Below are 24,820 nucleotides of genomic sequence, written 5' to 3' on the forward strand. Positions count from 1 at the left end.
ATTTCTGACTACTTTCCTCTATGTAAGTTATTTCATCCATATTGAATTTATATTTCCTATATTCTGTTTTAATTCTTCTAAAGATACCTTAGGTCAAATGTTTATTTTTAAATACACAGAAATGATGACATAATTTTGTTATTTCCTATGTCTTCCTGGTTCTTCATCTTCTACATGTTCCATCCTCTTGAAATTCTCAGTACTTTTTGTAACTGACATCTTTCATATATATCACATGCCTGAACAAGTCTTTTTATGTACATTACATCTGACTCCTCTTGCATCCAGTTTTTCTCTCTGTTCATTTGTGCTCTGGCAATCATACATAGTAATATTATGCATCCAGCAGAACCGGTCAGCTTGTTTTTTTCAAGCAGTCACATATTACTGAAGGTCCACATTCTGCTACCATGCAGAATTGCTCTTAGTACACACACAATCTTCTTTTCACTCTGAGAGAAAAATCTTTTGTTGCCAGCAGAGGTAACATCTCCCTGAATTTTTTTCCACTTAATTCTTACCTTGGTAACTGGTTTAAGAAAGCCATACAAACCATGTGCATAGATGCCACAATCAAAATTAGAATTAAAAATTAGTTCAACTAAGAATTTAGCATACAGTTTTGTGCAGGTCAGAGTTTGGTTCTCACCCCTCTTATTACATTCCTCCAGGCCATAACAGAAGTTTCAGACTAGCTGTCTGTCAGAACTACTTGAAAGTGCTGACCTAGTTCTTACAGCTAAATCAATATCTAGAGTCAAAAGGTCTTCCATGAATACAGAAGATGTGAAGTAGGATCTCAAGTGATTAGCAGTGCAAGTACATGTGAAATAAATTCCTCCAGAAGGCTCTCATTTGATAGCTCTTTATTACATAAGTGACCTAGTTAACAGAGGAGGTGGATTTTCTAATAGCATAGTTGCCAATGTAAGAATTGGGATAATTTACTCTTGTGGGTTCTGAATGTTCCCTTCTAGGCAAAGGTTCTAATCTTTACTTACCAACAAACTAAGTTTGATCTACATTTTCATACCATGTGCTGTCCTTAGTCAAACAATACAGTGTTGGCTTAACCCTTTTGTTACCATATTTCCACTGAAATGCTCTGTTTCTTCAATTAATTTTAAATGTAACAAAGAAGTTAGTAAAATAACTTGGTTATCATTAAGCTAGTATTAGGCACATAAATTGTGACTAAGGTTTGGTGGAAGATTTTTATTCAGAAATTTTGAAAACAAGACATTTGTATTACAGAGCCAGAGGCGGTTTCAGGCAGGTTGGTATCGAAAGGGTTAAATATTGCTGCTCTACATGGTCTCATGACTTAAACAAAGTTCAACTTTGACTTGTGTCTGTAGCAGTGTTACAATTTGGATGTATTTCTTTTTAAAAAACTTTTAAAATGTCTTAGTATCACTGTCGATAAACTCCACATGCTTCAATAGCTTCAAATCCATAGTGACCTCACAGTCAAACTAGCCAACAATGGTAGTGTTGTAGTTGCTTATCAGACTGCCCTTTACCAGGAGAATATCTTGTCAGCTTAGCAATATAGATTACCTAAAGATCACACACTTCAAAACCCAGAAACTGCTATCTTGTAAAAGTACTGGTTTTGAAGTGTGTGATCTCTTTCTCTGCATTCCCTTCCACTGTAGCTAACCCTTACCATCAATGTAAGTCATACTTCTACAATCTATTTTCTCCCCTAAGTTGCACAAACCAACCATCCAGGTTACTTCATCTCTGCCTATAGTTAAGTGTCCCACTGAACTTTCTTCTTTCTATAGTGATAAACTCATATCAACCTTTGCTCTCACCAAGTATACCAATCATGCCCTTAACTTTTGTAACTCCTCTTTCTTCCCTACTAGACCTGTGCAACTCTTATTCGCCATAGATGTAAAATCCTTGTACACTTTCATCCCCTATGATAAAGAGCTCTTAAGTATTTCTTTTCCTCTACCCTTTACTTGGGCCCAGTTCCACTTTTCTCTGATAAGCATTAACAACAAACTACCAGAGGTGGCCATGGAGATTAACATACTCTAATTACACCAACCTTTTTGAGGTTTAGATCTTTGTTCATTCTATTGGATCTGCCCTTGAATTCTACACTTGTTGAGTAGTGACTGTATTGGCACTTTTCCTTCAGCCAGAAACAAAACCTTTGCCTTCATTCGTTTCAACTATTTCCATCCATCTTTATAATTTTACCTCTACCATTTCCAATACTTTTGTTCTTTTCATTGATATCTTTGTCACTATTGATGGTCTTCACATTTCTACTTTTGTTCCCCATAAAAATACTGATTCACACTCCTCCCTTGACTTTTATTTCTTTCATCCTTCTCACACAAGGACCACTGTCCTTTTTGTCCCAATTTCTATGACTCCTTTGGCTTTGTTGTAAAAACTCAGATTTTCTTTTCATGTCTAAAGAAATGCACCATATTTTCCTTGCATTAGGTTACCCCGTTATCATTAGTGAACTCAAATCTTCAGCAAGTTTTCAGGTTCTTAACAGAAACTGTTTTATCTTAAGGAGTTTACTTTTCTACAGCTTTTTACATGTCTACACTTGCCTCTGCAACTGTCATTTCCTTTCCTCTGGACCCTCTTACTATCATTATCTTTGCTAATCCTCTCCTTTAAAAGGGACATGTGTAACCTTTAAAACATTAGCTTCTCTTGTATGACGTAACCAAGCACCTTCAAATGCTTCCATTCTGTTTACTACACCTCTTTTCATCATCAAGAGTATGCATATAATTGGCCCCTAAATTTCAATTTTAGTATTTAATGGCAGAAAGTGAATGTTATTCGTAATGAAATGTTTGTTGAAAACCTAGAAAGAGAAAGGCAGTTTATATGTAATTATGTGTATAAACTATTTGATATTGCTGTTATGACAATTTATTGAACTCAAAGGTATATGTGTCACTATGTGGGCGTGTCCAGCTATGCATACTTATTACAAAATGTACAGATATTGTCTGAGAGATATTCCAGTCCTTTTTATACATCTCCTCCTCTTCCTCCAATAATTTTGGTCAAAATTCATTAAGAAATTGGAAGGTTGTTTCAGGATGTATGTAGTTTATGTGCATGTCTGTATATGTGCATATTTAAATAACAAATACTTACACATCAACATAGCATATATACAGTAGATATTGTATTCTTTTATTAGTTTGTCATTTGACTGCAGCCATACTGGAGTACTGCCTTTTTAGTTGAACAAATTGACCCCAGAACTTATTCTTTGTAAGCCTATCTATAGGTCTCCTTCGCCAAACCACTAAGTTATGGGGGTGTAAACACACACACACAAACACGCACAATGGGCTTTCAGTTTCTGTCTACCAAATTCCCTCACAAGTCTTTGGTTGTCCCGAGGCTATACCAGAAGAGACTGAACTCAGAACCATGTGGTTGGGAAGCAAACTACTTACCACACAGCCACTCCTTTTCCCAAACTTGCACTGTGAAAAGGTAAACAATGTAACTACATTTGAATGTTCTCTCCACTTGATTGTTTTTATGAGTTATTTCATAGTTGTTTAACTGATCACCAGTAGGGACATATCCTGATGTTTTGTCTACCATGAGAATTAGTCTTCTGATAATTGGTTAAATAATCTTGCAAGCAATTACAGTATGAAGATACATATTAGCCATTCAAAGGCACACAAAAAACTTTTTTTTCCACTCACTGTAGCATGGTTGCTGCTACAGTTCCATTTCAGTTACTTTCAACACACAATCTCAGATCAAATCACTAACTAGACTTGCACATCTCTGAAAATTCCTAACCATTTAGCATTCAGATTACTCTGTCACATGTAATGCTTATTTATTCACATTGTTTTTGAATTAATCATGCTTTATCTCAAAGCTTCAAGATGATGTGATTGTGTATTTTTAGAATGACATTGTAGGGTAAGTGTGAGAGATGAGAGCTTGTCGGTTTGAACATAAAATAGAATATTTGGAGCTGATATGGCCAGTTTAAATGCAGAAAGGTTAAAGATAATCCTAATAATTTTTCTCTGTACAAAAACTACATTCAAATGTATTTTATATTTTTCACAGTAAGTCTAAAGAAATGCAGATATGTCTACATGTTATGCATGCATGCACACACACACACACACACACAGGTCGACTTCCTGCTTTCTAGCTGATGATGATGATATGATACGATACCTCTTTTAATTCTGACATAACTATGTGAGGACACTTAAATTTCCAGCAACCAATTAGTTTTTTCACCGCCAAGTCTTCTTGACACACATTTCTTTAATCACTAGTGACATATCATGGACCAGAAGCACCCTCCCTACATCTGACTATAATAGTATGAAGAGGCGAAATTTTAAAACTAAATCTAATATGATCTAATCCTTTTAGGATCTCCTCTTTTAGTGAAGAGCAAATTATTTGATAACTTTCTAAGCAAGAAAGAGGAAAAGGTAAATCTATGCCTTTTAGTTATGTTTGAAGAGAGGCATTAGATTTGGTTTGAAACATTTACACCTTCACCTTATAGTTGAAGGGCTGGAAAAGTGTTTCTAGCAAAAAATTCTTAATGTGAAAGCAACCTGCTAGGAATTTACTCTGAATTACCACTACTTCTACTACCCGCTTTCTTTGAATCCTGCAAAACAGATAATCCGACAAAGGTTCTGAAACCAAGAGTGCTAAAAAATTAGCGGTGTACCTGTATAATGTGTGTGTGTGTTTGTGTTGTTGATATTGCACTGTCTAACTGTTCTATTTTTACACCTGCAACCCTTTCTCCACTCTGCTAGCTCTTATTATAGACTGCTAAACTTTTCTGTGTAATTTTGTTTTCAAACAATTCTGACAACATCTAACAATTTCACTTCCTACAGCCCACCAACTACTTAATTCTTTTACCAATTCTGTTATCAGTTCATTGTTTTAACCATTCTTGTCAGCTACTCTCCTCTCTTTACAGGTTAGGATTATTGGTAATCAACGTATATGTCCTTTTGTTCTTCATCTCCCACCTCATTTAGCTGGTCCTTACCATTTTAATTAATCTGTATCTATCTGCTACTATTTTGATCACATCATACAATTTCCACATGTTCTCATATCTCCTTTACTACTTACACCAGTTTGATCCTCTCTCTCTCTCTCTCTCTCTCTTTCATTCCTCAACATCAAAAACCTTCATTTTTTTCTCCCTCTCCAAAAAAAGATAAATATCCAAAACATGAAAGCCTCTCATTATGTATAAATGATATTCCACTGTTTGAACTATTTTGTATTGCTTTTTGCTGAGGCGGAACATCACTAGTTTCTTTCAGTTCTACTTTATTACTTGGGATTAGTCAGTAATAAGAGAGTTAATCTTTCAGTACCAGCCCATCTAAGATTGCCCCTAGTTCTGCGGTACAAATTCCCTATTTTAAAGTGATCCAATTAAAATTACATGTTATAATTTTATTTTCCAAACATCAGATTAATAACGACAAAGTTATTTCAGTAAATTCATTGTTTTCAAAACTTACTGAAACAAAGGCAGAAATATGGCAACAAATGAGTTTAAAAGGATCTAATTCCAGTAATAATAAAATATCAAATATTTCAGAGATAATTTCACTCATTGTCAATAATGATTCTTTCATTTGTGCCTAAGTGGTGTGTTCTTTGCTACCCAGTTTTTTATTGTATCCACATTTACAATAATACCATGGCTGGGTGCGAAATTACTGCAGTGTTGCCCTTTACATGTTAACTTGTATGGTATGGTATGGCACGGTATGGTATAGTTGTGTAATAACGAAGCCAGCAGCATGACTAGAAAGAAAGCTTGATTTCAGATAGTTGCTGCTACTGCTGCTGCTGCTGCTGTTTTGTAGAGCCAGCTGATAATGAATCACATCCCTAATGGTGCCCTTCCAAATACAAGAATCACATTCTATGAATATAACACAAACTTTTTTTTTTTGCAGTAGGAAGGAGTTGTCTTTTTGGCAGCAACTCAGTTTACACACACGTGTGCATGCACGTTTACCACACATACAGTAGAGAGGAAACATTTCTTCTTTTTTCTTTTTTCTTTTTTTATTAATCTTCACCAGAAATACAGCATTTCAAAAATAGCTCACTAGTATTTGTGCAAGCAGGTATATAATATGGCTTTTATTATTAACCAACATTAACACTTTAGTTATTAATGAAAATAATCATAAAATTTTTGTTTTGCTTCACATTTTGCCGTTTTAAGGGGAATGAAGCCATTTTACTAAAGTTTACTATAGTGTTTTATGCTATTTTTATAATATTATTTATAGGCAAGGATTGTCTATAATTAAATTCCTTCATTCACATACAAATATATGTGATATATTCTTTGTTTCAGTCATTGGACTGCAGCCATTCTGGGTCACCACCTTGAAGGGTTTCTTAGAAATTCAGTTCAACCTCAATATATATTTTCTAAGTCTGGCACTTATTGAAGCACCAAAATGCAAATTTATAGTTACATAAGCTAAACTTACACTTGTATGTATGTACGTATGCATGTGTGTATACATACACAAATATATATGTGTGCATACACACACACACATATGCCATTGGGGCTCAATGCAGTCCTCTGGCCAGTCAGATTCTATCAAACCATCAAGCCCATGTCAGCTTGGAGCATGGATGTTAAATGATGATATATTGGGTTTCTGAACAGTTTTCATTACCAGATTCACTCATGAGGTATTGGTTGACCTCAAGCTTATTGTAGGAGATGCCTTCCCAAGGGGCTGCTGGGACCATGCAACTACAACTTCTTGGCCACACGGTCTTGCATTGTTTATATTGCAAAGAAAAAATAAAATAGAATGATGAAACATTGAAATATACCCATCTTTCGTCATTTTAGAGTTTCTCAAAAGTAGGATCACATGTGATGTAAATAAACATGTGGATGACTTTATATATTTATTCTAGGAATAGTTTTTGTAAATTTGGATTACAAGTCATCGTCAACTTAAGACCACAACTGGTTCCGACTGACTGGTCGTAAGTCAATTTGGTCATAAGTTGGCCTCTAGGCCTATGTAGCTTTGTTTTATATTTGTACATTCTTCAGGTACATTCTCAGTTAATAGTCACACCGCATTTTGTATTATACTATTATACTGGTATTAGTAAAAAATTTTGGAGTCTCAAACAGTCATCTTATAAACAAATACAAGGTTGCCTCGATGTCTCTGTGACAGGATAGCCATCCAACAGAGTGGCGATCAATAACCAAACATAGGGAAAGCATTTGTTAGCTGACATCATCCATAGACGGGTTCCCATTAAATTTCAACTGGACTATTTATTATTGCTGCTGGGAGCTGGCATGGCAATCGACATAAAATCGATCGGTCGTAAGTCGATGATGACCTGTATTACTTCAATTGTTTTTACTCCCCAGATATGGCTAGTTTAGTGCTGCCTTTACTCAAGGTCTCCCTCTCACCAACCACTATCTATCTACTCCTTTTCAGACCCTCATATTTGCCATTATATTAAATCCTCCTTTCCCAGATCATCATCCACCTCGAATTTTCTCTTTGCACATTTTTCCTGCAGCAGTTCAAGCAGAATGTTAACAGCTTTGTGCTGGCTTGATTTGGAAACCCTGCACAAGGTATTGGCACAAACCCTTCTTCAAGAGCAATCCAATAATAAAACGAAAACCTTAAGACAGCCATTCAGACAACTATAATAACTAAGCATACTAATATCTATTAGTATGTGAACATCATCATCATTAAAGTCCACTTTTAGATGCTTACGAGGGTCAAACAATTTGAAGATTTTCTTGTCACGAACCCTCACTTGCTTCCAAGTGAAGTAATATTTTTCCATGACCAGACTTTTTCTTTTTTATTGAAGATTGGACATCGACACTGCTTAAGTCACGACAAGGTTTCTTTCACTTTCTGTCTACTAAATCTACTCAAAAAGTTTTGGCTGGTTCAGGGCTATAGTTGAAGACCCTGATTAAAAATTGCTTATGCAGGTATTATAGTAGAAGAGGAATTAAGTAAAGTACAGAGTTGGCAAGTTTAGAGGGGCAGTGTAAGACACGGTAGTTGCAGCCAAAGTGTGTTTGAGGTTGAGTATTGATTGATAACTAATGAAGAAATAGTCCAGAAGGTATGTGTGTATATATACACAGGACGACATTGTAAAATGGTTGGCATTTGGAATGGCATCTAGCTGTGAAAACCATACTAAAAACACATTGCCAGTGTTGGTGCCATGTAAAAAGCACTCAGTTCACTCTTTAAGGTGGTTGGCGTTAGGAAGGGCCTCCAGCTGTAGAAACCCTGTTAAACCGTCCAATCTATGCTAGCATGGAAAATGGACATTAAATGATGATGATGATGATAACCCTGATGTGGAGTATATCTATACCCTAGATTGAGTATATTATTTATTCCTGAGACTAAATAGATTTTCTGGTCTTGCAGAGCAAGTCTTGTCCAAAGTGTGCCATTTTTGTTTTAAACTACAAGTGAAAGCTGATAATAGACTAGTTAATATGGTTTTAAGTTGTGTGCTATTTCTGAGTTGATGCAGTGTAGCAGTGTATGCTTTGATATATTTATTCATGAAGGTTGTGTGTGGCTATCAATGTATGATAAATAATGCAGGAGTTGTGCTATTTATATAAAACCATCATAGACTTGATTAATTAAATTTTCTCTTTGAACACCTAAACATATTTCTCTATCTGCCAGGTAATTTGTATCTTTCTATCACCGCTGGCGGAATATTCCATATGCGTTCTACAAATCCTGCACTAAAATTAAATGCTCCATTCTTTTGGTGAACTGGTATGTTTGGTTGCCTCAAAACACTTAGACAAACATCATCATTTAACGTACACTTTTCCATACTTGCATGGGTCAGATGGAATTTGTTGAGGCAGATTTTCTACAGCTGAATGCCTTGGTTCTAAGCACGGTAATATTTTCCCATGGCTAGACATAGAGAGGACTGAACCCAAGACCACATGGTTGGGAAGTAAGCTTCTTAACCACACAACTACACCTGTACCTATACATCTCTGGAAAATATTTGTTTTAAAAAAAAAATTGCTACAAAGGAAATTTTCACATTAATTTTAAAAAGATTTGAATTTTGTGATGACTTGTTGATGTTTAGTCCAAGGTCAGCCATAATCATCTTAACTATCCAGTTTACATTGTCCAGTATGTCTTTCCATTTTATAAAGCAGATGATTTGAGAGAGAGTCAGAGAGCTGGCTTTTATCTGAAAATATCAAGTTACCATATAAGAAGCTCCTTCAGTTGGCTGATTAGTATTCATAAAAATTGTAGGCAATGTAGTGAAATACAACCTATAAATTTGCTGCTTGTTAAGCAATTTTTCCAATCACACAACCCTATTTGTAAATATATCATTCAGTAAAACACAGGTGAGGAAGTGTAAATATTAATAAATCCATAACAAACTAAATCCTAAACACTTTGAATGTCAAAAGTATGGCTGTTGCCAACATGACTTTAACCTTTTTGATACTAACCTGTTTGAGACTGCTCCTGGTTCTATGATACAACCTGGTTTTAACGTGATCGAAATTAAAGTCTAATGCCAAAATTTCATGTTAATTGATGTTCCAAACACTAGCTTAGTAATGACTATTTGTATTCAACAGAAATATGGTAACAAAATATTTAATCATTTATCTGCTGAAAACCTGGTTTTGGCAATAATTATATAAAGATGAAAAAATTTTTAATGCATAGAGTTACTAAGTTTTAACCCTTTAGCATTCAGATTACCTTATTTAATATTCATTCACATTGTTTTAAATTGATCGTGCATTATTTCGTAGCTTCTAGATTTTGATGATGTGATTGTTTATTTTTAGAATGACATTGTATAGTAGGTATGTGAAGCCAGATTTGGCTGGAGGTGGCCAATTTAAATGCTAATTAGTTTAAACATCATTTGAGGGGTAGGAAATGAAAATGGCTTTTTTTGTAAGAATCTTAATTGTAGTCAGCAGATCTAATTGGAGACCATACCTCTATGATATAATAGGATGGAAACAAAGTGCCAAAACCTAATCAATATAGAAGCAGTAAAATTTTTAAAAACCTCCATACTAATAGCTTTACTTCCAAACTTATTTTGTCTTGTAATATTCTGAAAATGGTAAATATTTTATGAATTTGTGTTGCAAGACTCTTGATGTGAAACTCTGAGTTGAAACAGATATTGTTATATTTTGGGAGCCCCTACCCACAATAAACACTTATGTACTACATATTAATTCTTCACTCATTTATTACTGTTCTCATTTCATCACATCTTTGGCTTCCTCTGCGACACTTTTCGTCCTCGTGTGTACGCCTGCTCTACTTAGTCCATTCTGTTCTTTTATGATCATAGAACAGAATGGACTAAGCAGAGCAGGAGCACACATGAGGTCAGAAAGTGTTGCCGAAGAGGTCAGAGATGTGTGCTGAAAGATTTCCGGGCAGTGGACATGAGTTAAAATAAAAGCAGTAACAAACAAGTGAAGAACAAATATATATATATAGTGTGTGTGTGTGTGTTTATTTGGCAAAAAAAAAAGGGTAAATATTTTATCGTTTACTTTCTTCATCATTTGACTGCAGCCATGTTGGGCTACCACCTTGAAAGGTTTATTTGAACAAATCGACCCCAATATGTATATTTAAGTCTGCTTTGTATTCTATCAGCCTCTTTTTTGAACTGCTAAGTTAAAAGGATGTAAACAGACTAACACCTGTTGTCAAACTGTGGGGTGGTGGGGATGACACAAAGACTCACACATACATATAGTGGGCTTCCACATAGTTTTCATCTACCAAATTCACTCACAAAGCATTGGTCAGCCCAGAGTTATAGTAAAAGATGCCTAATGTGATGCACTGTGGAACTGAACACAAAACCATGGTGTTGCCAAGCAAGCTCCTGAAGTTTATAAAATAAATCAAACGCCATCTTATTTCAGAATTTTCTCAAGGAACCCTCTTTGGAAAACACTGCCTTTCATTAATAAAAGAACCAGCTTGTATTGTGTGACAAACTCCACCATAGTGTAATAATTTCTGTGAGGTACAATAAGAAACAAAACTCCATTGCTTTGGGGAAGTTGTTGCACCATCACAATTCTCCTTTTTTCATATGTGAAGGCCTTAAATTTTGGCTCTACAGAATGAGAAGTAACAATCATTAAAACTAAATGGTTTGGTTTATCTGCTTAATTTCATACAAACGGTTTTGTTTTGTAAGTGGATACTCTCCCAGAAGAGACTTATTTGCAAGTAATATATACTTTAAGATACTTTAAAAATAAGTATTGCAATGAGACATAAAATATGAATATGAACTACTAGTTTTCATAACTAAGCTTTATTAACTAACTACAGCTGGTGGTGAATACGCTATAACTTGAATGATATTCTTGAGAGACTAGCACTTTAGCTTTAAAGGTATGCAAAATATATTCTACTGTATGTTTTTCTTTATTTTTAAGATCATATTTTTTTCTGTTCTAAACAACGTTGTGTGGTTAAGAAGCTCACTTTGCAAGCATGTAGTTTTGGGTTCAGCCTTACTGTACACCACACCCAAGCTGACTAGTGCCTTGTAGATGAATGTGGAGGCCTGTTTTTGTGTGTGTGTGTATGCATATCGTGTATTGGAGATGTGGGTGTGTCTTTGCATCTGCTTGTCCCCTGCTGTCACTTGACAACCAGTGTTGGTTTGTTTATGTCCCCATAACTAAGCAACTTGGCAAAGAGATCAATAGAATAAGTATGAGGTTTGATAAAGAATTAAGTAGTGGGTTAGAGTTTGGTTTAGGTTCTATTTATTGGAACCCTTCAAGGCAGTGCCCCAGCATGGCCGCAGTCCAATGACCAAAAACAAGTAATGTGTAAGATGGCAAAATAGCTGTTCTAATGGATTGACATTTATTGTTAACATACATTTTAAGAAATCATCTTATTGCGGGAATCAGAAAGCAGAACTTTGTAGAATTTTGTATATAGATATAACTGACATTAAAATGTTTGTCTCATGATTTGTTTTTATGGTGAATTTGAACAGTTTCTATTTATATTTGTTAACATAGATTGAACATGTTCACAAATTGAGTTATAGGCGAAAGTTGTTGGGAAGTAGTATACCTTAGCTTTATGGCTGGCTGACTTCTAGCTTCACGTTTGAGTGGTTCTTATTCTTGTCCTTCCAATTTTAGCAATGGTGTGTGTACGTGTGTGAAACAATATTTAAAAGTCTTTGTTGTGCTCAAAGAACAAAAATTGAACCTTCTTATATCGCGACCTATGTTGGTATTTCTAGAGTGAATTGGTGGCTATAAAGCCATAACCTGCATAGTTACTGTGGCAGTTGTTGGATCCTCTCTAAATATACTAATTTTTAGGGAGTCTGACCCCCTACTGTCTTTCTGCTTCTTACTATTTGCTTCTAATTACACTTAGTAAAAACATTATTTAACATAATAGTTTTGCATCAACTCTTGGTAAACCAAAGGCCATGTAAATGGATGAAAATAGAGCAATCTCATCTGTCCATTTTAAACAGCATTTTCCACAATATATAATTAGAAGCAGCTAAGTTATCCCTTTACCCCCCTGCCCCACCCTCTTATCCACATGGATATTTTAAGCCAAGGTTTGCTACACTCAATAACCTTGATAGTTTTTTTCTTTCCTAACTATTAAACATTAAACCTGTTCTTTGAAAGAGAAATTGCTCTATCAATGTGGTAAGTTAAATTAGCAGAAAAGATACTTAATTTCTGGAAGTGTGTGTTTTCCATCCTCTTGCCATTTTCATTTGGCCAAATAAAAGCTACTTCAAATTATTATTGATTTATTGTTTTTAATCAGTTTTGTTGAATGATTGATTGCCCTATTGAGTAAGCTTCTCATTTCTGATTTTCATTGAGCAAAATTTATGTAATTTGACTCAATACTTTTACTTAGTATCTTAATAATCATATGCCTCTCTCTTTCTCTCTCTCTCTCTCTCACACACACACAGATATATATATACATTAGTGATAACAATAATATTTTACTTGGTGATTAATTTCACTAGCTTGGTTATTACTGAATTACTGGCTAATTCTTAATGGCTTGCTTAGCTCATAAAAGCAAAATAAGTGCTCCATTCTACTTTGGTTGGAGAGAGAGAGAGAGAGAGAGAGAGAGTAGCAGAGCAATTGAGAAGATGAAAGTAGAATATTAGAGTGAATTAATGCAATGGCTTAGAGAATGTGTCACTTTTCTGATAGCTATTTTTGACTGCATAAGTACTGTTGGTGCATGCTAGATTAGTAATATCCAAGCATAAGTACAGTGTTCTTTCATTTGTAGTACTGAAGGATAAAGATAGCTTGTGCTTGTTTTCTACCCCTCTCCTACCTACATTCGTCAGCGAGATGGAAGGTAGAAATTAGCTATGATAAGTGAACTGCTGGCTGTGTGTTGCTTTATACTAGTGTTCTATTGACATATGCAATGCTCGTTTCCTACCTTACTTTAAATTACAAGTTTTGTGCAGTTTCACATGGTTATATTTCTAAGTTCACTAAACTGCAACAAGACTGAAGGTAATTAAGCAGTTATTATGTAGGAGAGTATATAAATTTGCTATCTCTTCACATTTGATAATATAGAATTATTTAATTTTCTTTTTTTTTTCTTTTTTTTTTTTCTTTGTAATTAAAAAATTATTTAGTGAGATTAAGTAGAATAGTTGTAAATTTTTTTATTTATTGGAACGTAATTTCAGAAATTCTTAAATAAAAGCATGAAATTTTTTGCATTGTTTTACGTAATTTGATTTTCCATTTTGATATAAACATTGTGATGGGTAGTTTCAGATGGGTTGGTTATTTGGAGCTTGGAATGATTTTAGATGCAGATGATATCTAGAAGATTAATTTAATATTTTATGCTGTTGTTAGATATAATAACTTTACATAAAGGCGGTGAGCTGGCAGAAACGTCCGCATGCCAGGCGATATGCTTAGCGGTATTTCGTCTGCGTTACGTTGTGAGTTCAAATTCCACCGAGGTCGACTTTGCCTTTCATCCTTTCGGGGTCGATAAATTAAGTACCAGTTACGCACTGGGGTCGATGTAATAGACTTAATACCTATGTCTGTCCTTGTTTGTCCCCTCTGTGTTTAGCCCCTTTAGGGTAATAAAGAAATAGGTATTTCGTCTGCGTTACGTTGTGAGTTCAAATTCCACCGAGGTTGACTTTGCCTTTCATCCTTTCGGGGTCGATAAATTAAGTACCAGTTACGCACTGGGGTCGATGTAATAGACTTAATACCTATGTCTGTCCTTGTTTAGCCCCTTGTGGGTAGTAAAGAAATTGGTATTTCGTCTTTATGTTCATCACCATCATCGTTTAACGTCCGTTCTCCGTGCTAGCACAGGTAATTCTGCTGAGGTTGACTTTGCCTTTCATTCTTTCGGGGTCTATAAATTAAGTACCAGTTACGCACTGGGGTCGATGTAATTGACTTAATCTCTTTGTATGTCCCCTCTATGTATAGCACCCTGTGGGCAGTAAAGAAATAATAACTTTACATAGGTTTCCCTGTAAGCACTTTTTCATTGTTGAGTGACAAAAACTTTAGGTCTTGTTAATCATTAGCTTTTCAAGTAAGCTATCACAGTAGTCCATGTATTTGGTATTTTGACAAATTCATATTATCCCTTTGTATGCTTAATCTTTTAGCATTTAAACTAACCATATCTGGCCTAAATGTCTCACCTGTTTTGTGTTCAGACTAGCCAGATCCAGCCTCTCACACCTACCCTACAATGTAATTCTAAAAATAAACAAATTCCATCAGTAAAATCTCAAAGCAACAAGATTAATTCAAAGCATGATTAATTCAAAAAATGTGATAGATAAGCATTACATTTGACAAAGTAATCTGAATGCTACAGGGTTAAACAAAATGCCTACCCTTCATTTGAGTTCATACTAGTTACTCAGTACTATTTCATTCATTACTTTATTTTGCTATGAAGATCACTAGCCAAAGCTTTTATTTATGATCATAGTACCAATACTTGATGCTAATTCACAAGACATTGGTAATGGATTGAAATATTCAAAACCATTAAAGGCAATGTAGATTGTACTTTCTTCCTAGAATGAAATTGGCAAGAAATATTAAAACAAAAACCTGAAGGTCATATCCATAATTTCTTAAAAGGTTGGTGTTGAGATCCTTGGAATATAGTAAGCTTGATGATATTTTATAATTTTATAATAGTGCTTGTATGCTTTCGCTCCCTCTTTCTATCTCCCAAATACACTGTCGAAAAATGTATCATGATAATTTGGTATTTAGGAAATACTGATCAAGGTTGGGCTTTGGGCTAAAGATTGAGTTCAGAGCTTTTAATTCGCTTTTTTTTTTTTTTTTTTTTTTGCTTTTTTTTTTCATTTTGGTTTGCTTTTGCCATGCTGGAGCACTATGTTGTCTTTTGGAAATATATAGCTACTTAGTACCAGCAACACATGATTCTTTTAATCACCATTAACATATGGAATTTGACTTATAGAGCAGTTGGACGTCTGACATCCTAAAAATTATTAAAAATTCCTGGAGAAATCTTAACTATAAAACTACAATCAAACTTATGTCTGTCTAGGAATCTGTAATGATTTTCTCTTTGAGCTGAGTTTATGTCCCAGTGTTAATTCATTGGTCTTGGAAATCATAAATACATCATTATTTTCCATTTTCTTCCTTCAGCATTTCAGTTCTTTTCATTCATTATGCACCAAATCTCTATATTCTGTATTAATAGATAATAATTTGCCCTTTGGGCTCTGATATCTGTTAGAAAATGAAGCTACTGACATGATGCATGGCAACAACTGAAAGTTATTTTCGTTAACACCCTCTCTTCTCTTCTTTGGTATTTAGGTTGTGGGACATTTTGGTGAGAGTTTTTAGCTAAGTGGCTTTAACTGCACCTCAACAATTTCTTGCATTCTACTTATCTCATGTGAAATACTATATAGAGTAGGGTTTAAAAGTAGAAAGAATACTTAAAAATAAAGGTACATATGGTTATGTTAATGATTAATGATCTTCATGAGCAGCATAATTAACTTGTTTTTCCAAATTGTAATTTGCTGTAGTAAACTTTGTACATCAGAAATGAAAGCAATAACTTAAAATATCAACCAATAGAATTCAATATGGCTATAGTCACTCCCAAACAAGTGCTCATGCATTTTCTAATATTAAGTCTTATTTGTATGTAAACTAAGTGAAACAGCATATAATATTTAAAAATAATTTACATGGCACAGGCATTGCTGTGTGGTTAAAAAAACTCGCTTTGCAACCATACAGGTTTGGGTTCTGTTCCACTACACAGCAATTAAAAGTAAAGTACGTGTATAAAATTTTTAAATGCCACCACTGTGCTAGACAATAGGAAGGATAAAGACTGCAAAACAGGGCCTACCAAATGCCATAACTAGAAGAGCAGGTCCTGTATTTATTTTTTGTAACTACTCTTCTGTGGATATATTTCTTAGTTGATTGACAATATTATGTTTTAAATCTTCAAACAAAAGCATTAGAATTTATTTATTGGTTCCTAGTCAGGATGTTTTACAGTGACACTAATGAATTAGACAAGGTTTGGGCTAAGTTAATAGTATCTAATGGTGTCTTTGGATAATATTGGCTGAAATCTAAGTTTGTCAATTACATGATAATTAAATAGTGCTGTTGAAAGTAAAGATGGAATTTAAATAGCTAACACTACTTTTTGTTTTAAAACCAGAACAACTGTTTTTCTTAAATAGGTTGTATTATCAAATTTCATGGTCATTTATCTGGTGAATTTTATTTGTGGTATAACCATAAGCACCAAAGGGTAATAATTGCCCTCAGTGAACTACAAGCTTAGTAATTACAAGAATCAAATGAATATTGTCAAATTAGGTTTTAATATGTCATCTACCTCTCAGATTTGGATTATCAATTCTATGACCCTTGTTTCATTTTGGATTCAATAGTTACTGGCTAATTAAGTTAGAAATTAGTTGTCAGTGCTAACCAGTGCTTACTTGAAGTGTAGGTTCAGTAAGTCCAATGGATTTGATGTTTCCTAATTACAAGAAATGCACTGCTCCTACCTGGTCACCCAATTCTACTAGCTTGTAAGGTCATCAAGCGATGGCAAGTAACTAGTTGTTTATGAGTAGGTTTGTGATTCCAACTAACATTAGTACAATCAATAAAGAAAATAGCTTTCTCTGTGTAGTGGACAGCTTGACAAATATGTGCACATACTGATAGAGTATATAAATGAAATTTATGCTGCTAAATTTTCCCCACAAGTATTGTTTGTATAAATAACATGAATACATAATGCCTTTAAATAAATAAAAAATGTTAAAGCTGTGTAGTGTTATGACATGGCAGTTATATAGTTTAGCCCATTAACATTTAAACTGGCAATGTCCAGCCGAAATATTCTTCCTGCTTTATGTTCAAACTAGTCAGATCTGGCCCCTCATACCTACTCTACAATGTCATTCTAAGAATAAATTACCACATCATCAAACTCATGAAGGTACAAGAAAATGCTGGATTAATTCAAAACAATGTAAACTAGAGCACTCAGAGAGTGCAAACCTCCACCAAGGCAACACCAACGTCCTCTCAACGATTAGCCAGAGATGATTTTTAAAATGGGAATATCTGAAATAGACTCAACTGCTCTCACAAATGAGAATACTAAAAATGAACCCAACCGCTTTCAAAAATTAAGTGAAAAGAACAGGAAAAATAATCCAGAATCCTTGTGTGGATTGATCCCAAAATCTAATCAGTTCATGCCAGTCATGAGGCCAAACATCCCTGAAAGTTTTATCCAAATCTGCCTCGTGTTGGTGGCACGTAAAAAGCACCCTCCAATCGTGATCGCTGTCAGTCTCGCCTGACCCCTGTGCCGGCGGCACGTAAAAAGCACCATCTGATCGTGGCCGTTTGCCAACCTCGTCTGGCACGTAAAAGCACCCACTACACTCACGGAGTGGTTGGCGTTAGGAAGGGCATCAAACCATAGAAACATTGCCAGATCAGACTGGGCCTAGTGCAGCTTTCTGGCTTCCCAGACCCCAGTTGAACCGTCCAGCCCATGCTAGCATGGAAAGCAGACACTAAACGATGATGATGATCCAGTGATCCAGTGATTCTTGAGATATCTTGTTCACAAACAAAAACATATAAAAACAATAACTCCACCAAGGCGGAGGTAGTAAGTATTATAATTTGAATACTAAAGAGTTAAGCATATATCTGTCCAGGCTACTTCCAAACCTTTTCTAAATTTAGGGAATTTCAATTAACATCTCGTAACAGGCCTGATCTCTGTATTGAACTGCTTGTCAATTGATAGAATACAGTACAACAACTATTTAATAGTTACTGAGGTTTTATAGGTTTTGATTGCTGACTACACACTTAATCAGATGTTCAAACATCATTACTATGACCACATACATTATCACAGAGACTATAAAGAATACAAACTGCTAAAGTTCAACATTGATGTCAACTTGCGCAGTACTAAAACCACTGTTCAATTTCATTTACTCCAAACATACTTCCTCTACAGCAAGACCCTTGTTTCTTTGGTGTTGTGAAAGGCATCCAGCTGTAAAAGTCTTGCCAAAACAATCACAGAAGTCTGGTGCAGGTTTCTGCTTGGCTGGCTCTTGTGAAACTCCCTCCCATGGTAGCATGGAAGACGATGATAATGATGATAGTAGTAGTGTTTCAACTTTTAGAGCTCAGGTTAATGTAGTGATGAATGCTAAGAAAGCAAAATTGACCCTAGTTTATGATTCTTGCTTAGATCTGTGTTTAATGTTGCATGATTTGTCTTGATGGAAACAATAATTAGTAATCAACAATTCATTACTAGTGAGATAATTACCACCAAAGTGTTGTGCCATGTCATATCTGCAGAGACAAAACTAAATCAATAATATTTAATAGTTTAAGAAATGTCAATGGTAGTTTCACCCCATACTAGCGGAGTTTGTTTGATGGGGGTGAGACAGACATTCTTTCAAGTATTAACAATTTATTAACGTTAGTGTCATTCAACTGTGACCTCTTTCTTTTTGCGAACAGACCAGGAAAGAATTGACCATGGATCCAATGATGGACAAAGGAGCTTCTGTCTATCCTGTTTCACCAGCATTCCTCCTTTGATTATAATAGACTTATTCCAACTTAAATGGGAATTGCTTGTGTATTGGATATATAACCTAAAACTGAGTATCACAATTGTGCTATTGTTCACTGACAAATATTGATAGGTACTTCTTGAAGTGCTTATAGAATGGATAGGATGCTGGTCACAAAGAATATTCTCGGGACCTGGTATCTATTTCCAAACAACTGGATGAATTGTGGCAATGTACTTGTAGTAGATTTGAAGTCACAACTTATCAGTTGGTAGAATAATACCTTACCCATTCAACCTATCTTTGACTTGGCTAAGATCAATCTGATATTACAAAGAGTTCATGTAATTTTGGCACAAGGTCAGCAATTTCAGGTGAAGGGAAACTAGATAGTAATGACATGAAATGTTGCTAAGCATTTTGCCCGGTGTGTTAACAATTCTGCCAGCTCACTACCTTAACCCTTTTGTTACTAACCCGGCCGAAACCGGCTATGGTTCTGTAGTACAAGTGTCTTGTTTTCATAAGTTCTGAATTAAAATCTTCCACCAAACCTTAGTCACAATTTATGTTCCTAACACTAGCTGAATGATGACTAAGTTATTTTACTAAATTCTTTGTTATATTTAAAGTAATTGAGAGAAACACAGAGCATCTCAAAATAAAAGGGTTAAGTGTATATATAATTTTGGTAAAAGGATTTGGAATCAGTGCATAGGATTTGATGCTGTGGGGAGTTGACAAATGTAATCATCTCAATTATGTTTCTTCAGAAACCTATCACACTAAAACATTGTTTTTATATTGTTCTATACCATAGTAGCGTTATCAACAGAATTTAGTGCTGTTTCTTGTGGTTAATTTGTCATTGAAATAGATGGTGTTGTAATATATTTGTGAGAAGGACCAGGCTTTTTTTTTTTTTTTTTTTTTAATTTGTTTAGTTCATGATATGGGAAGCTTCATAATCTGAGGTGGGAATAATCCTTCAGTTGACTAAGCTAATTTTAATGTGTGTTGACTAAAAAGACTCTAGGTGTAAGTATAGGTTTTATAAAGATGTAAGGAAAATTTGTCTTATGATGATTGCAAATGTAAAATTCTAAAGTTTCTAATCCCTAATATTCATGGTAGAATGCCTATTTGGCAAGTATATCAAACAAAAAGACTGGTGCCTTTTTACCAGCTCATTGTTTTGTAGAAAGACTAATATAATTTTTATGATTATCACCATCATAGGCAGATTTAGATCTACAAAGATGTGATGAAACGCAAGTAAGTGCTTCTAAGTGTAATATTTGCACCTGTAATGGAAATATTATTGAAAGGCAAAGATTTAAAACATTTACATTGATTTCATTATTAATGCTCTAAAATGAAAATATTTATGTATAAATTGTTATTATATGATGCATTGAAGTTGAAATTAATTTTCTTTTACATTTTTTTTTCTGTATTTTTCAGAACTGAATGGTTACTTATGATAATATTGTTCTTGTGACTAGGGGTCATCCTCCTGTGAAATGGATTTACCAGGTTCTAGTGCCTTTCACCAAAGTTTCCTGAACACCTCCATGATTTCAGATGATAGTCCAACTGTCCAGAAGCGAGTCTCATATGGTGGTGAATCCTTTCCTTATGGAATCAGTGGTGTTGCCATGCCCGATTATGGCTATAGTGGCAGTGTTTATAATTATTCACGAAAGAGTTTTCCCCGAAAATCACGGGTATGTTGTTACTGTGGAAAATCTTTCACCAGGTCGACAACGAGACGCTATCACGAAAAGCGATGTCCACTTCTACGTGCTGCTGGTAGTTTAGTGGAACAGAATGAACAACCTGTTGATAATGGAGCAACTGCTTCAACTGATCACAAGTTTTATGCAATTGGATCACAAAGCCCAGCGTCACTCACCAATTCAATTAGTCCGGCTTCTGATTCTTGTCGTGCTGGAGTTGAAGATGAACTTTCAAAACAGCCTGTCACAAATCGAAGACGGTCATTTGACCAGGCCAATTTGGAAAGTGTGTTTGTTAAACAAGAACCTTCTGAGTTTCTCAATATGTATGTTAGGACTTCAACACCACGGACAGGTTCATCTGAAAATAACCCATATGTAAATTCTGACAGTAATAAACAGGAATCTTCAAAGCCATTGGTAAACTTTCCGTCCCAATCCAGTAGCAGTAACAAAGATGTAAATGGCGAATCGGTCATTACATCTACACCTAGGTATGATCAGGCAGGAAATGTTGAATCACACTCAAATTTGGAGAGTGATTCTCTTAGAACGATTAGAATTGAGAAAACAGAGACAGATGTCCCAAAAAATGATGGTTCAGAAACCAGTATATACAAAAACCATTCTTCAACACATTTGGACCAAATGTTGCAAGGTGATGCAACCTCTTTGTCAGCTCGTCCTCATAAATCTTCACGTTTACAACAGTCAACTCAGGGAGCTTCCCATTCATCAGCTTTTAGAATTGAGCGAAGAGTATCTAAAATGATAAACAAACATCGATGCGGCTTGTGTGGCAAGCTGTTTGATACCCAGAAACAGCTTCAAATGCATGAGCAATTACATACTAAATTTAGGCCATATACTTGCCGCTTCTGTGGTCAGCGATTTACGAAATCAGCAATGAGAATTCGTCATGAGCGTTCTCATCTTGGGGAAAAGCCATTTATGTGTATTGCGTGTGGGTCCTCATTTACTCGAAACTATAGCCTGAAACTGCATGAGCAGCGCCGGCATTCTCGAGGTCCTTGTATCTGTACAGATTGTGGAAAGGTGTGCGAGTCTTTAAGCAGTCTCAAATTCCACACTCAGAAACATGAATCTTTTGATGCTTTTGCTGCTAAAGACAACAACAACAGCACCCAAATGGAACCTACAGCAACTGGCATAACCAGCTTTTCTTCAACTACACCCAAAGCTGCAGAACAGCAGGATAATCCGGAATCCCTTAAAAAGGAGTCTGATCCACCAAGTGATTCTGGATCTGTCAGCCAAACTAGCAACAAAAAACTGCCAGATGACAGTAGTAAGACTACTGTAGCACCAAGTACAGGAGAGGAAGATGATGCTAAGGCTAAGGTGAAATGTAATGATTGTGGTAAGGAGTTCACACGACCTTACTTGCTCAAATACCATATAAAGGTACATGCTGGCTTAAAACCATTTGAGTGTCCTATCTGTGGGAAAAGATTTGGATATAAAAATAACATGAAATCTCATCTGAAACTTCATGCTGGAATTAAACCATATCAGTGCTGTGTCTGTGATGCAAAATTTACACGAGGGTCTACGCTTCGAAGGCATGCTCGTAAGCATGGCATCATGGCTACATCAATATGGGACCTGTTTTCAAACTCTGGAATATCACAGTCACAAGCATTCAGTGCCAGTAATCTAGCCAAAAAAGTGGCTGCTGCTGCTGCTTCATCACTACACACTAGTAAAACGAACTATGCTTCTCAAATCGGGGTCATTCCAGATAGTTCTGACCCAAATCGTCAGAACTATGATTCACATTCAGCCGAATCCTCCATACCTCAATCTATAGCCAACGGCAGTATATACCTAAACTACAAACACTCAGCAACTCAACATACATACCATTCACCTTTAGCTACCTCAGCAGTCATCCAACCCACTTCTTCCGTTACCTCATACTCCCCAAACTCTCCTCCACTCACTGCCCTCAATCTCAGCATAAAAAACAAACCTGATGTGCAGTATCAAAGCTCAGACGTGCTGAGGACATCCTGGAACCTGCAGCGGCCTACCTCCTCATCTACAAGCATATCTTCCAATTTGGAAAGCAAAATGTCCACTCCATTACTTTTACAAATAAACAACAGTGAACTACTGCCAACCAAGCATTCTGCTTATAAGGTCTCTCAACCCAAAGCTGAATATCGTGATTTCGAAGCTCAAACTAATTTGTGTGATTGTAGCCGTACAATTGAAGATAACGTCCAGGCCAACATGTATGGCGCTCACTTGCCAGCATCCCGTTTGATTAAACAGGAGAGCAGCTTACGTTATAGTCCAGTTACAGTGTCAAATGGGACATCACCGGTGAAATTTGACAAAATAGGAAGCTCGTTTAATGGAGAAACAGTTTCTTCTTTGCTCACAACTGGACGTATGTTTGTCTGTGAATACTGTGAATGCTACTTCAAGGAATATGCCATGTATCGCATCCATCAAAAGCTGCATGTTAAAGATGAGAGCCGGCCCTATCTTTGTCCAGTCTGTAATGAGGACTGTCATGATAGGATATACTTTAGTTTGCATATTTCAGAACATTTAAAGTAGGAAGGCTAGCTCTTAAGTTTTATTTTGATGCATGCTATTGCAATAATGTTGGCACATCCTACCTCGACACATTTTTCGTCTATTCTAGATGAAGCATAGAATAAGAAAAATGGAAAGAAAATAATTTTTTTTTTTTAGTTTTTTTTTTGTTTATACATATATATATTTTTTAATCTAACATATTAGTTTGTGTATGTTTGTGTGCATGTATATATATATATGTGCGTGTGTGTTTTCATATAAACATAGACACACTCATATATCCATGCATGCACATACAGTCATACATATACATAAACATTTTTTCATCATAATTTTGCTAAAACATGTTAAGCAAGTTGGGGGACTATTTTGGCTTATTAGAAAGCTGATAACTAATTACAAATTTTTGGCTAAGGTTTTATGAAAAATGTCATTATTCATTTTGTATTATATAATCCAGTTGCTATATATATATATATAAGAGATCTTTCCTTCTTCACTCTTCACATGCATCGACATCTCTCTTTCACTGTTTTGACTATTTCTCTGCAATCTGCACAGCTGTGATCGACATCATCTTTGATTATTAGATCTTTCACTAGGACAGATCTCAGAAATTGGTCACTATAGCTTGACTTTATTTAGTTAAGGCAGAAAGGATTCAGGGATAATTTGTCTGCAAACATATTGGTTCCCTCCCCTTATTATTTTTTTACAACCCCCCTCCCCATTTTTGTATTTTTTTTCTCCTCCCCCACAACAAACTCTTTTTCCTCTTCCTTCCCTCCTCCTAACTCTTACTTTCTTTTTATTTCTGTACTCTCTTCTTTACTGCAATTCTATTTATTTAAGTAACACTTGGGATGTACAGTATTGTGTCTGTAACAATAACCTATAGTGGAGGTGTTGGTGGTGGTCAACTGTGCAGTGTACACCATTGCACTGTAACTAGTTACCATTTAATTGGCAGGGAGAATTCTAAATTAAATGAACAAAAGCACAAACCACTTATTGATTGCTTGTTCTAAAAACTACCTCTGTGAACTATGTTTTATACTTACTCTATGTGATTTTCTGTTTTTATTTAATCTTATTTCCATTCTTACTTTCTTTCTCGTCATGACTGTGGAAGGGAATTTATTAAGTTTTTCTTTGTTCACACCAGACCTGGTCTTTACAAATATCACAGAAATGAT

General features: G+C 35.3%; 1 protein-coding gene across 5 annotated transcripts in view; it reads left to right on the forward strand.

The window, feature by feature from the left end:
• LOC115210212 (zinc finger protein 236-like) overlaps nucleotides 1-23,808 on the forward strand; it is a 142,591-nt gene extending 118,783 nt beyond the window's left edge. For all 5 annotated transcript variants that reach the window (XM_036501783.1, XM_036501782.1, XM_029778680.2 and 2 more), the window contains one exon: nucleotides 20,779-23,808. In XM_036501783.1, the coding sequence (XP_036357676.1) occupies nucleotides 20,838-23,642 (2,805 nt within the window). In that variant the 5' untranslated portion in view covers nucleotides 20,779-20,837 and the 3' untranslated portion in view covers nucleotides 23,643-23,808. The remainder of the gene's footprint in view (nucleotides 1-20,778) is intronic.
• Nucleotides 23,809-24,820: the final 1,012 nt, after the last annotated feature.

The sequence above is a fragment of the Octopus sinensis genome, linkage group LG4, assembly GCF_006345805.1.
Source record: "Octopus sinensis linkage group LG4, ASM634580v1, whole genome shotgun sequence".
In the NCBI taxonomy this organism is placed as follows: Eukaryota; Metazoa; Mollusca; class Cephalopoda; order Octopoda; family Octopodidae; genus Octopus; species Octopus sinensis.